This window comes from Raphanus sativus, unplaced genomic scaffold (assembly GCF_000801105.2).
Source record: "Raphanus sativus cultivar WK10039 unplaced genomic scaffold, ASM80110v3 Scaffold2825, whole genome shotgun sequence".
Classification (NCBI taxonomy): domain Eukaryota; kingdom Viridiplantae; phylum Streptophyta; class Magnoliopsida; order Brassicales; family Brassicaceae; genus Raphanus; species Raphanus sativus.
The window spans coordinates 1-13,653 of record NW_026618132.1 but is presented as its reverse complement, the minus strand read 5'-3'; the positions used below and the strand labels follow the sequence as shown (position 1 = coordinate 13,653).

Genomic DNA, 13,653 nt, shown 5'->3' with positions numbered 1-13,653 from the left:
TCTCTCTCTCTCTCTCTCTCTCTCTCTCTCTCTCTCTCTCTCTCTCGTCAAGAAACAATGACTAAGAACAACAACAACGGGGAAGAAGAGTTCGTCAGCTTTGGACACAATCTGAACACGAAGATACGCTTCGAAGACGAAGCTGCTGCACAAGGCTCCGCTGAAGCCGCACAAGATGAGTCCATGTGCGACGCCGCAGAGACCACCGATGATACAACCAGCGCCGATTACTACTTCGACTCCTACTCTCACTTCGGTAAATTCCCTCTTCATGTCTTCTCTCTCAAAGCTCAGATATTTTTATTGACTCTGCTTATTGATGTTAACTCTGTTTTCCACTTTTATTTTTATTTTTGCAGGGATTCATGAAGTAAGTTCCTATGATTAGTTCATTAATGATTAGTCTGTCTGGTGTCTGATTCGAGGATTGTAATGTTACAGGAGATGTTGAAGGATGTAGTGAGAACAAAGACTTACCAGAACGTAATTTACCAAAACAAGTTTCTCATCAAGGACAAGGTTGTTCTTGATGTTGGTGCTGGCACTGGAATCTTATCTCTCTTCTGTGCCAAAGCTGGAGCTAAACATGTCTACGCTGTATGTCTTCTTCTTCTTTTTTTCCCATTAAAGTTAAAAACTTTTTTTTCAATCTGAATTGATTTGGTTGAGGTTGTTCTTTTATAGGTTGAATGTTCTCAAATGGCTGACATGGCTAAGGAGATTGTTAAAGCCAACGGATTCTCTGATGGTTAGCTTTTTTTAATTTTATTTATTTGTATGAGAAACAAACATCTGCTTTTGTACTTAGTTTATTAAAGGTTTTGTCTTTGTGCGTTGTTGTAGTTATAACGGTATTGAAAGGGAAGATTGAGGAGATAGAGCTTCCTACTCCTAAAGTGGATGTGATTATATCTGAATGGATGGGTTACTTTCTCTTGTTTGAAAACATGTTGGACAGTGTCCTTTACGCTCGCAACAAATGGCTTGTAAGTTTACAGTAGAGAGCGATGAGCCTCCTATGGTTTCATAAGCGTTCTTACCCTTTTGGTTTTCATTCGTTGATAGGTTGATGGTGGGCTTGTGTTGCCAGACAAAGCCTCTCTCTTTCTTACAGCCATAGAGGATTCAGAGTATAAAGAAGACAAAATTGAATGTGAGCTCTTTGATTCGACCCCCTTCTCTTTTTTTTTCTTCCAATGTTTATCTCCATGTCTGTTGACTGTTTTGTGTATTGCAGTTTGGAACAGTGTGTATGGTTTTGACATGTCATGCATCAAGAAAAAGGCTATGATGGAGCCGCTTGTTGACACTGTCGACCAAAAGCAGATTGTTACCGATAGTAGGCTACTTAAGGTAAGATATACATGTTTGATTTCTATTACATATGTGTGTGCCTAATGCTCACTTCATTTTGTAACAGACGATGGATATCTCAAAGATGTCTTCTGGTGATGCTTCCTTCACTGCTCCCTTTAAACTAGTTGCACAACGTAACGACTACATCCACGCCCTTGTGGCCTACTTTGATGTGTCGTTTACCATGTGCCACAAGCTTCTAGGTTTCTCAACAGGTTCGTTCACATCTCTCTCTATGCAAATTCTTTCTAGTTCATTATGGTCTGGAAACTCATCCGCGGGTGTGAAATGCAGGACCAAAATCAAGGGCTACGCACTGGAAACAAACAGTCATGTACCTTGAAGATGTGTTAACAATATGTGAAGGTGAGACTATCACTGGAAGCATGTCGGTTTCTTATAACAAGAAGAATCCTCGAGACGTTGACATAAAGCTAAGCTATTCTTTGGATGGTCAGCACTCCAAGATCTCAAGAACTCAACACTACAAAATGCGTTGAAGCTCTCTCGAAAAGAAGCAGAGCTTCAAACTTTCAGCTCAAATTGTGATATTAGTTTTTGATTTTTTTGTATTTTTTCTTTTCTTTAAAGTTCTGCAACATTCCCTTTGCTTCACAGTTCACACTACTACATTTGACTTTTATGTTTCTGAGTTTTAGACTATTGATTTTTTACTAAACCAACTCTTGTATGTGTCTATCTTGTGCTACAGAACTGGTGTTGCTCAACACTTAAGTGACATGTTAGTAGAGAAAACGAACAAAGGGATACACTTGTTTGCTATGAATATTACTGACAGAGAGAGTTAAATATTATTTTGTATAAACCAGGTTTCCCAAGTAGTCTCAATTGAACACTATATTCATCTATGTGTGTATACATGTAGGGATTGGATCTAAACTCTTAGGCCACTGGGAGTTTTCTGGAGTAAACGACGTACATTGGATCCGAACGTCCTGGATTTGGAGATATATCAACGGCCTGAATTGGTCACAAGTTGAAAATGAATAATCTCTATAAAGAGTTGAAGGTGTGTTGATGAATATATATAGAAATACATACCTGAGGAGGTTCATATCCACCAGCATAGTGAAAGTATGATCCAACAATGAGAGCATGATCTGCATCCCCGGTTGATGTCCATATCGAGATTGCTTTAGTAAAGAAGCAACGGTTGGAGAAGCTGCAGAGATAAATAAGACAAAGAGGGGAAGTGAATCCAAAAGACTTGGCAGGTTTGTGTTAAGAGAAAAGAACCAACCTCATTAGAGCGAGTCCTCCTGGCTTGAGGATTCTGTTCATTTCCTTGAAAACTACAAGTGGCTTTGTAAGATAATCCACACTTACCTATTGAGATACAAATACACACATTAGTTTGGTCATGACTTGAGTTTTAGTTAAGAAGTTAACTTATAGAAAGTTTGTGTCTTTACCACATTGGTAATAACTTGGAAAGAATTGTCTTCAAAAGGAAGCTTTGGATTGAGATTCAAGTCTTGGACTATGTACTCGGTGAGAACCTGAGAGAGAGAGAGAAGATAAGATCCATTGATATGATGATCCATATAAGACAATATTGAATCTTTGTTTTACCGGATTGCTTTTAAGCTCTTCTTCATTCATACCCATTCCAACTATTCGTTCTTGCTTATACCCAGCTGGATAATGACTTACCTATTGTAAAAACATCACAAGAACCAAATAAATCTAAAACTTGAGAGGTTTCTCAACACACAAGAAATGGTTAAAAACGGATTTGCATTTTAGTGCCTACCCAACTGCTACACATATCAAGTATGCTCACTCCTGGAGTTTCACTCTGAGGCAGAACCTTGGAGTAGTACTTTGTCAGTGCAGCAATTGCTGGATCATCAATGTGTGTCACAAACCGCGGAGCTTCATAGAACGTTGAATCAGACGACCTGACAAAAAAAAAAACCACATCATGATTCAAACAGAAGTCACAAGATCTCCAAAGGCAAAAAAACAGAGTAAGAAAACAGAGTAAGAGACAAAATGGTTTTTACTCGTCGAATCGCTGGAAATCTTCTTCTTTGAAAGGGAAGTTCTCAGGCCATTCCACTTTACTCAACGCCTAGATTCAATCAAAAGAACATTTTAGAACACAAATGTATGATCTGTTTCGTTCATAAGATACTAGAAACAGAGCACATTTCGAAGTTTCTACATTCCCAAAATGTCTAAAGGTACGAACTTTGGAAAGCTTAGCTGTTGTCTGTTGATACGAATTAACTATGATGGAACCAAGAGGGAGAAGAAGAAGACCTGTTCGACAGGAGAAGGGTTCGTCTGCCTCGCGGAAGCGATGAATGATTTGCCGCCAAGAATACTACCGGACATGTTGTTCATCCACAAGGACGTGCCGGCGAAACCGCCGAGAACCAACCGACGACGTGAAGAGGCGCGAATCCAACGGTCGAAAGGTCTCGAAGCAGCCGTTGGGAGGAGATTCAGAGGAGAGGAGTTGGATAATGGGAGAGGATTGGATCTAACTCTGAGGCCGAGAAAGTTACAAGTTTTTGACATGGTGAACTCTGTCTGGTTTCAAAGAGGGTTTGGGGCTTTTCAGGACAGAACACGACGTTGAGATTGGTGAAGATGATGATGAGAGCCTAGTGATCCAAACCATTCTTACGTGGTCGTTTCTGTCGTGGGGGGTTTATTTACACATCACCAAAGAATTGGGGAAGAAACTGCAATAAAGTGAACTAAGAGGTCCTAGTAGGAAAGAAAAAAACAAATTAGAGTAATTACATCAAATACCAATGATTCAAGTAATTTGAACTTTGAAGAAAAACCTAAGAAAAAAAATAAGAGGTTATTTGTTTTACATTCTGTTATCTCCATCCATGTCATCTTTCTAAATTTTATGAGACTGTTTATTTGTGCATTTAACTATTTTCTTTTTTTTCATAATATAAATAGTTTAGACTAAAAAAACTAATATCGAGATGTTTCTTCTAAAAAAATAATATTAATTAACAAATTCAACTAATTATAAAAACATATATTATTTGATTAGCTACACTATATTACATAAATATGTGTGAACTATTTATATTTTGAAACAAAAAAAATTTCCTAAACTAGTTACAATAAAAAACGGAAGAAACACTTTCAATTCATATTTACTTTTACTCAACTTTGAAATAAAAATAGAATTTTATATTGGAAATACTCAAAGTAAACTACTTACAATAGTAGTATTGTATATGGAATAACAGCACAAAAACATGAGTAAATTTACGTAGCATATACAATTAGATTTATTTAATTTATTTGGTATCTACATTACTATTTAAACATGAAAAATATCACTAACTAAGTTGTAACTTGATTTGAACCATATGCCCATATAGTTATACTCTCTAGTAATCCTAGCTAATTTGCTTAAAAAGATCATTGGCGAGTCATCATGAGTGAATCCTAAGAGTCACACTGACCTTTTGATTTTTGTGTGTTGGTTTATATGCGAACACTACAAGAAAGCATTGTATACTTCTATATTATTAAAAGAGAAGTACACTTTAAAAATACCTCTTAGTTTTCAGTGTTATTTACAATGACATGCCATTGAAAATATTAATTAAACTTCCTATAAAAATGTTTGTCTTAACCAGTTTATTAAATGTGTCTTTATCACTCTGTTTTTTATAGATAATCTCTATTTTAATGTTTGTCTTTTTCAGTTTAGTTAATGTGTTGTCTTAAAACAAAATTTAACTTCTCTTGTATTAAATAAATTCCGAAGTTATATATTTGTTACATAAAAAAATTTTAGGATATTAATTTTGAAATTATTTATTGTCATAAAATAAAATTTAACTTCCATTCTCTATTAAAATAATTTCAAGATAAAATTGAATTTCCCTTTTCATCTAAACCAATGTTTATTCACCTCACATAGAGCTAGGTCTCAATAAGTCTAAAAAATTATCGTATGAATAGATTTTTTACCGTAATGTTATATGTATAGTTTCAACTTTTTCTCATATTTAACATTAAGATGTACCTGTATAAAAATCAGTGTAAATCATTAATCTATGTAAAATATTACCGATCTACATATATATTTATCTATGTTTACGCTTCCAACCAACTACACAAATCAACTGTTGCTAACCTTTCTCAAAAAAAAAAAAAAAATCAAATCGATTTTTCTTATACTTTCACAACAAACCAAATCAATCATTTTAGAACACAAACAAAATATCTTTATTACTCTATCAAATCTATAATCAATATCAAATATTAATTAACTTTAATATAGTAACATGATTTTCGTTAACTATCTATATTTAGCTAAATAATAAAGTATCTATGTTTTCTTCCAAGTAAAATCTGTTTAACTGAACTTGCAGAGTACTCAATATTAAATATAAGATTAAGTAAATAGTTAAGAATGAGGCAATTGCCTATATTCTTGCTAACTACATTATCTTTAAGAAACAATTGATTTGCTTTATAAAAGTTATGGGCATTTATTAATTAACTAGGTGTAACTAGACATGCAAACAATATACTTTGAAACAGAATGAAAAATAAACCAATTATTTCAAAAGAGATTTAATTACTCCATACCCTGATTCGTAAAGAAAAAATATCAGATTCACAAAGATAAAACATTAGATCCTCGATTAATGAGTTTTGAAATCGTCATCGCCATGGGAAAAAAACCGAAAGTCGAGATATTTCTTTTTTTCATTCTTCACAATTTTTTTCTAAACACCGAACGGTTACAAAACAAAAATTGTCGGTTAGGATAAGAGAGGGGAGTCATGAGCCACTAGACCAACTTAATTTGATCTAAAACACTATGGCCCTAACAAAAAATGTGATAACAATGAGCCGAATAAATTGATTTATATATGACTCAAAGTCATTTATTTCAACGTATTTTAAATTAACTAAATTGATTTATATATTTCATATATAATCTATCATTGTTCATTTTAAGCTTTCTTTATATAAAAATTTTTTTTTCACACATTTTATTGTTTTTTAAAAACTCAAAAAGAACTCAATGTATCACAAGTAACTATTAACAAATACATCATTTAGTGTAAATCAAAAATTAAAAAATAAAATAAACACCCGCCCGGTCGGGCGGGTCATGGTCTAGTTTAAAATTACGATTCAAGATGCATGAACTAGCATCTAATGAATAAATCTCTTATAATTTCCATCTTTATTGAAAGTCGTTTACAAAAAAAAATCCATCTTTATTCAAACAACCATCGAAAATATTACTTCTTCCACTTCATTTTATTTTTCGTTTTAGATTTACGAACATGGATAAAAAAATATTTAGTTTTGTATATTTTTAAAACAAAAAATCATACATATACATCTAGCATTATTTCGACCAATAAAAAATAAACAGAAAATTTTTATTAATAATTTTTTTATTAAAATCATAAAATAACATTTATTTTAAAAATAAAAATTTTGCTCTACAACAACAATTAAATTAAAACAAAAGGAGTACTAAATAAGTGTGGACTGAGCCATTTTTGCCCCCTCTTCTTCAATACAACTATATCTTCGCTAACTATTTCGCTTTAAAATAGACTATTTATGATGCATGAACTAGAATTTAATGAATAAGTCTCTTATAATTTTCATCTGTATATTCAAACCACCATCAGAATGTTACTATATAACTGTCGATTGAGCTGTTTTCGACCACTCTTCTTCAGTACAACAATATATGATTTCTATTAAACTACAAAAGTAACATTAACTACTTCACTTTTTAAAATAGACGGTCCATGAGTTGTCTCATTGTTGGTCAAACTTTTAGATGAAATAAACAAAATTTTAACAATATATTTATTAATTATATTTTTCCTCATATCATTTATAAAAATATTAAATTCACACATTTTTTTATAAATTAATTCAATTTCATTAATAATTATTACAAAAATATAAAGTTAATTTTATAGTAATGTTTTTTTATATTTTCACCAACATTTTGATTATAATCATTCACAATTTACTAAAATCAATTGATAATGTAAAATTTCACATTTTCAAAATAATATTTTACTATATATATAATTTTACTTATATTTTATATAATTTTACTTATATTTTATATAATTTTACTTATATTTTATATAAATTTACATGTACTTTTATATAATTTTTAAAGTTTATATGGAAACATAATTTGCATTTATTTGATAATAACAATATTTATAAAATATTAGTATTGTTTATGGAAATTTTATTAATAAATATATTATGCTTTTTGTACTATATGTCCTAAAGAAGGTTTGGATTTTTTTCACTGAAAAAATGGTGTTGTATTGTAGAAAATGGTGTTGTATTTTTTTATGAATAAGAAAATGGTGTTTATGCTTCTTTGTACTATATGTCCTAAAGAATGGTTTGGATATTTATTGATAAAATTTCTATGAACAATACTAATATTTTTATACAAGTATACGAGAAGAAGATTTTTTTATCTTCTTCTTACAAATATACATGATTTTTCTTGTTCTTAGTGGAAGAGGACACGGCGAAGCTCATACTACAGAAGATAGCCCCCGGGTGTTCTTTCACGGTCTTGCATTGTTCTTAAAAAAAAAGCGACGCCTATTTTATAAGATGATGATAAGAATTATGAAAATGCAAGGGACCACAAATAAATTATACTTGTCTTGGTTTTTAATTTGAATGATAATAAAATAACAGAATCTTTAATATGAGTTGATTTCTTCTTGGGTTCATATGATGGTACCTTTTATAAAGTCAAACTAGGTGATTTTCCCGTGTTCAGGCACGGATATAAATATTTATAAAGTAAATATACTATAATAATTAATTACTATTTACTTTTAATTTTATATTAATTTATAATTGTATGCATAATTTATATTAATACTATTATAATACTTTAATTAGACATACGATTTTAGATATGTTATAGGTTGTTAATTTTGTTGTTTTTACAGTCGATTTAGTTATCATTTGGATATATTGGTCTGCATTTATTTCTTTGAATTCAATTATAATATTTTATATTCTAAATATACTAAAATTTTGATTAATTTCTTATTTGCATTTAGGTTGGTTGGTTGGTTGTCTTATATATGTAAATATATTTCAGAACGATTATTTATAAATTAAGATATATTGTGCTTAGAATGAAATAAAAGATAAACTAAAGTGTCGGATTCCAAACTAAATAAATTAATATAACGATGATATTATTGTTATGTTGTAAGTAAAATCATCGTTATATTCATGTTGTAAGCAACCATAAAATTTACATGATTTTACTTACAACATGATTATTTTAAGTTTGGTTTCTTACATTCATGAGCTTTCAAATATCATTGTATTTAGCTTATGTTAAGTTTCACAAACATAAAAAACATAAAATTTAAAAGAAAATTTAATATTAAGGAAACATATAATTTTAATGATGATAAAATATAATATATCTACCTTGTTAAAGTATATCGTGTTATTTTAATTTAAAATATTTTGTAATTATTTGATCAAAAAATGTTTACTGTTAAAATCTATTTTTTCATTTTCTAATATCTATTAAAAATAAACAGTAAAAAATGTGATTGTATTTTACAAATTATATTATATAAGTAAAATATAATTTATAGATATTTTTCTGTAATGAAAGATATTATAGTCAAATAAATAAAACATTTCACTAATACTAATTATAAATTATTTTTAGTCAGCATATATTTGCTTATGTTACTTAATTATTTTATGTAATCATCTAAGAAGACATATAGATATATAAAATATTTCTATTACTTTGAAATTTTATTGTTTAAAATTATGTTTTAAATAAATATTATTTATTTTTCTAATATCAAGATTATCTATGTGATATTTTCTTTTATGAAATCACATTATATACAAATATATATTTTTCATCTAAGAAAATATAAATATAAATAAAGTATATTATTACTTCAAAAGTATATTTTTATGTTATTTTTTTAAATGGAATATTACTATTTTGTAAATTTTCCTTTTTAATGAAATTATATTATATAGGCATATATTTTCGTTTTTAAATTTGTTTTTAAACTTTATAAATGTTTCCTTTTTATGATATAAGTTATTTGGAAATTTTTTAAAAAGGAAACTAAATAAAAAAATCAGCAAAAATTTAACTGTAATAATTTTAATTCATTAAGGGTATACGTGTAATCAACCATCATGAGAGTTAACGTGAGCGCGACACATAGGAAACTGACTTCTCAAATAATATTATAGAGATATAAATGCAGTAATCTTTCTTCGTTACGAATGTTTATGAATTGCTTCTCCTCTAATTATTATACACCACTGATGTTCTTACATTAAAAAAAATAGGAATGAAAAACACTTAAAGCATATATTTTTCTTTTGGTAAAATGTTAAATTTGGTTTTGCAATTTGCATGCATATCAAAGTAATATAATAGAGTCCACTAGCATCTAGCAAACATGTTAGTTTACAAAAAAAAAAAAAAAAATCTAGCAAACATGTTTTTTTTTCCTTGAAAATGGCTAAAGCCTAAATGTTGAGACTTTTGTTGAGAGCTGAGGCACAAAAGTGAGTTTTCTGTTAAGTTCACGTAATCAAGTCATTGTAGACTTTTAGTTTCTCAAGTCAACCAAGTTCACGTCAAGATCAACATGGCGACACAAAGGTCTAGTTTCTTTCTGGTCGCTTCATGATTGCCTAAAGATTAAATGGGTCACGAGTTTTGATAAAATGAATTAATTCACGTCGTCTGCCCATTAACGTCTTAGCGAATAAGAGCATACTGCCTTCCACTTCGCGTATCCTTCCCGGGATCCATTCATATAAATCCCCAACCCGACCCGAACCGACCCGAATAATGGATCGACCCAGCTTCCTTATCCACGCGGAAGAAGCCGAATCCGCCGCGAAACGACACGGCGTCTCCGTCGTCAATCTCCTCCCTCTCCTCGTCAACCCAGCGAAACCCCTCGCCCGTCCCCCGATCTCGAAATTCCCCGTCTCAGCAGTCGGACTCGGATCGTCGGGCCGGATCTTCGTAGGCGTCAACGTCGAGTTCCCAGGCCTCCCTCTCCACCACTCGATCCACGCCGAGCAGTTCCTCGTCACCAACCTCGCGCTCAACTCCGAGCCGATCCTCCGTCGCTTCTCCGTCTCCGCCGCTCCCTGCGGCCACTGCCGCCAGTTCCTCCAGGAGATCCGCGACGCCCCCGACATCAGAATCCTAATCACCGATCCAAACGCCTTCCGCGACGCCGTTACGGATAACGAAGACGCCGTTACAGAGAAAAACGACACCGTTGCGGAGAAAGAAAACGCCGTTACTGAGCAAAACGACACCGTTAGTACTGAGCAAAACGACACCGTTAGTACTGAGCGAAACGACGCCGTTGCGGAGAAAGAAGACGGTTACGTGCGTTTAGAGAGCATCTTGCCGCACAGATTCGGCCCTGACGATCTCCTCGAGAGAGACGTCCCTTTACTCCTCGAGCCGCACGATAACCGTCTCACTCTCTTAGGTGTTATCACCAACGGTCACACTGATTCCGATCTAAAGCTAACGGCTTTATCCGCCGCGAATAGATCTTACGCGCCGTACAGTCGGTGTCCGTCGGGAGTGGCGATGGTGGATTGCGAAGGGAGAGTGTACAGAGGATGGTACATGGAGTCGGCTGCGTATAATCCTAGCTTGGGGCCGGTGCAAGCGGCGCTGGTTGATTTCGTGGCTAACGGTGGAGGAGGAGGAGGGTTTGAGAGGATCGTTGGGGCGGTGTTGGTGGAGAAGAGAGATGCTGTGGTGCGTCAAGAGCATACGGCGAAGATGCTTTTGCAGGTGATTGCTCCGAAATGTGATTTCGAGGTCTTCCATTGCTGAGATTCTTAGTGAGAAGCTGATAAAGGCGTAAGCTTTGTTCGTAAAGTCACAAGCTTTCAATTTGATGCAGTGTTTCTATGATGATGATATTTGTAATTGGATGCAATGTTTGTATGATAATGAAGAAAAGCCAAAGCTTTGTTCACTTAGTTTCACCACAGTCGCTGTGTAGACAAATACTGAAAGACAAAACAGAGGCACTCTGTTTCATTTGTTAAGAGGAAGAGAGAAAGTGTGGTGAATGCTATGTTCATTGTCGCTTTCTCTTCATCACCATCTTCCAAGACAGAACAATGGATCTGTGTTACATAATACATACCAATGCAACAGAACAACAAAACATTTGGAGTTTGTAGCAATAAGGACAAGTGGTAAAAAGACACATTTGCAATTTTACCTGTAAGAATAATAATAACATGTTTCAGGAGTTAATTGTTTTATACCAAAAAAAAAGAAAACAACAGATATACAGAAAGTTAAGCTTAGTGTTTGCTTTGAGCAACCAAAGATGGTTGCAGTAACAAGTCTACAAGTGTGGCACTTCAACTTGATCCAGCTGGTTTGGCTGCATTCGTCTGCACGGATAATGATTCCAATGTAAACCCTTCAGGTCCCTTGGCTGGACCAATGCTGCAACGATCGGTGTTGTGCAGTCTGATGCCATCTTTTATCTTCTGAAACTGAAAGAAGAAAATCCTCATATAAGCGAATGTCAACTAGTTCTGAGAGACACACCAAATGCGTTCAAGAGGTTCTGATCAACTTAATCAGCAAAGGGTTTGATTCTAGAATGCCAAAATAGTATCAATGTCAAGCTACAGACTTCTAATATACGATAGATCTTATCAAAACAAGAGACAATTCTATAAGTTTGAAGGGAAAGTGTATGAGCAGGCTTCTTTACCTTAGCAAGAGAACATGAGAAGGACTCGAGCTGGCCATCAGCTCCACGGTAAAAGTGGAAGTAAGGAAGCACTTTCACGTTCAAACTCTTGCACATTGGTTTATTCTCATCAAAGTTGATTTTGAGGAACAATATATTGGGATTTTCCACCGCCGTTTTGCAAAGCTGAAAATATTATTAACAAGACACAGAACATCTAACTATCAGTCTCAGAATCACGAAAGAGAAATGAAGGTAACTTGGAGCTAAACCTTAGGGAACAATGCTCTGCAAGAAGCACACCAAGTTCCATAAAACTCTACAATGACTAGTCTTTCTCCAGCTTCGCTTAAAGCCTTCAAGAACTCCTCGGTAGAATGAATGTCCACCATGTTTGGTCCAGCATTCCTCTCCCACCATTTCGGTGGCTCTGTCTCGGCCACACTCTCATCTACCTATACCACAAACACACACACACTCAAACTACGGTAGAAAGCATTAACCTTTTTCATTTGAACTAATCCAAAGCATCAACCTTTCTAATCAAAAACTGAAACTTTACACTTTTTTTCTAATCATCTGAAATGGTATGAGACTGAAGAACATAACTTAGCTCCTAATCAGCTCAGGAACCAATCAGTTTCCAAAAAGGGTATTCGAATAACGGACAGAGTGTGCTAAAAAGACAAGAAAGTTTTCACCTTGACACGAACCAACTTGCTCTTGTGTCCTCTCAGGGGGATATGGCTTCCGAGACCAGAAGATGGGTGATGAGAAGACGAGCAGGAGGGAGAAGATGAGAGCGGACGCAATCTCCTGTCGGAATTCAGATTCGGAGTCGGAGATAAGTAAGGAGAAGTGAGAGTGGCTGCAAAGGAGGTGAAGGACGAAGAAGAGACGCCAAGGGCCTGAAACGACGCCGCTGATAATAATCGCACAACTCCAGCCATCTAAAATTCACCCACACACAGAGAGATAGGGAAGAGAAGAGAGTAAGACTGTTGTAGAGATCCTCCAGAGAAGATCAGGAAGAAACTGTCTGGTTCAGATTCCAGTTATGTTTCACTCGTCATCTGCGTTTTGGCCGCCGTCATTTACTTGGCTTTTTGTCGTTGCGTTAGCGTTTAGAAATGTCTAAACGCAGAACAATAATGTTTTTATGGTAAATGGACACAAGAAAACTATGACTTTTTTTTTTTTGAAAAAGAAAACTATGACTTAAAAGTTAAAACTATTATTATTTTTAAAATCAGAAAACAAGAAAGAGTGTCATAAGATTTGAGAACCTTGGAGATATCTTTTTTCTACTGTTTATTTTATTTAAATGTTTTTAAAGTGAAAATGTTCAATGAAACTGTTGACTATGACAATTATAGACGCCAAAATATATAACAAAGTTAAAAGAAAACAAAAGTTTAGTAGGTACACTTGTTAAATCGCAACAAAATCATAAATGCATAAAACGTCTAACATATCAAAGCGCATAAAACGTTTGCCGCGGCTTACA

General features: G+C 33.5%; 4 protein-coding genes across 5 annotated transcripts; 2 read left to right on the top strand and 2 right to left on the bottom strand.

Annotated features, from left to right (window-relative positions):
- The first annotated feature begins 30 nt into the window (after positions 1 to 30).
- On the top strand, positions 31 to 2,041 carry LOC130506034 (protein arginine N-methyltransferase 1.1-like). Of its 2 annotated transcripts, XM_057000642.1 has the most exons (9): positions 31 to 256; positions 360 to 370; positions 442 to 597; positions 685 to 748; positions 844 to 986; positions 1,066 to 1,153; positions 1,238 to 1,353; positions 1,421 to 1,571; positions 1,651 to 2,041. In XM_057000642.1, exons 1-9 carry the CDS (start codon positions 58 to 60, stop codon positions 1,854 to 1,856), a joined length of 1,134 nt encoding a protein of 377 aa, XP_056856622.1. In that variant the 5' UTR covers positions 31 to 57; the 3' UTR covers positions 1,857 to 2,041. The 2 variants fall into 2 exon arrangements, with proteins under 2 accessions (XP_056856622.1, XP_056856623.1); XM_057000643.1 differs by lacking the exon at positions 360 to 370 and having other exon boundaries at positions 34 to 256.
- Positions 2,042 to 2,114: 73 nt separating this feature from the next.
- Positions 2,115 to 3,999, bottom strand: LOC130506035 (uncharacterized). The gene is made up of 8 exons (XM_057000644.1): positions 3,643 to 3,999; positions 3,384 to 3,451; positions 3,131 to 3,278; positions 2,950 to 3,030; positions 2,790 to 2,876; positions 2,618 to 2,703; positions 2,419 to 2,539; positions 2,115 to 2,337 (listed from the first exon to the last, which is right to left on the bottom strand). The coding sequence occupies exons 1-8, from the start codon at positions 3,901 to 3,903 to the stop codon at positions 2,260 to 2,262; spliced, it is 930 nt and encodes a 309-aa protein (XP_056856624.1). The 5' UTR covers positions 3,904 to 3,999; the 3' UTR covers positions 2,115 to 2,259.
- A 6,134-nt stretch (positions 4,000 to 10,133) lies between these two features.
- Positions 10,134 to 11,408, top strand: LOC108855408 (cytidine deaminase 1). The gene has a single exon (XM_018629217.2). The coding sequence runs from the start codon at positions 10,247 to 10,249 to the stop codon at positions 11,261 to 11,263; it is 1,017 nt and encodes a 338-aa protein (XP_018484719.1). The 5' UTR covers positions 10,134 to 10,246; the 3' UTR covers positions 11,264 to 11,408.
- Positions 11,409 to 11,632: 224 nt separating this feature from the next.
- On the bottom strand, positions 11,633 to 13,288 carry LOC108855409 (thioredoxin-like 2-2, chloroplastic). The gene is made up of 4 exons (XM_018629218.2): positions 12,848 to 13,288; positions 12,419 to 12,601; positions 12,168 to 12,332; positions 11,633 to 11,943 (listed from the first exon to the last, which is right to left on the bottom strand). Exons 1-4 carry the CDS (start codon positions 13,094 to 13,096, stop codon positions 11,806 to 11,808), a joined length of 735 nt encoding a protein of 244 aa, XP_018484720.1. The 5' UTR covers positions 13,097 to 13,288; the 3' UTR covers positions 11,633 to 11,805.
- Positions 13,289 to 13,653: the final 365 nt, after the last annotated feature.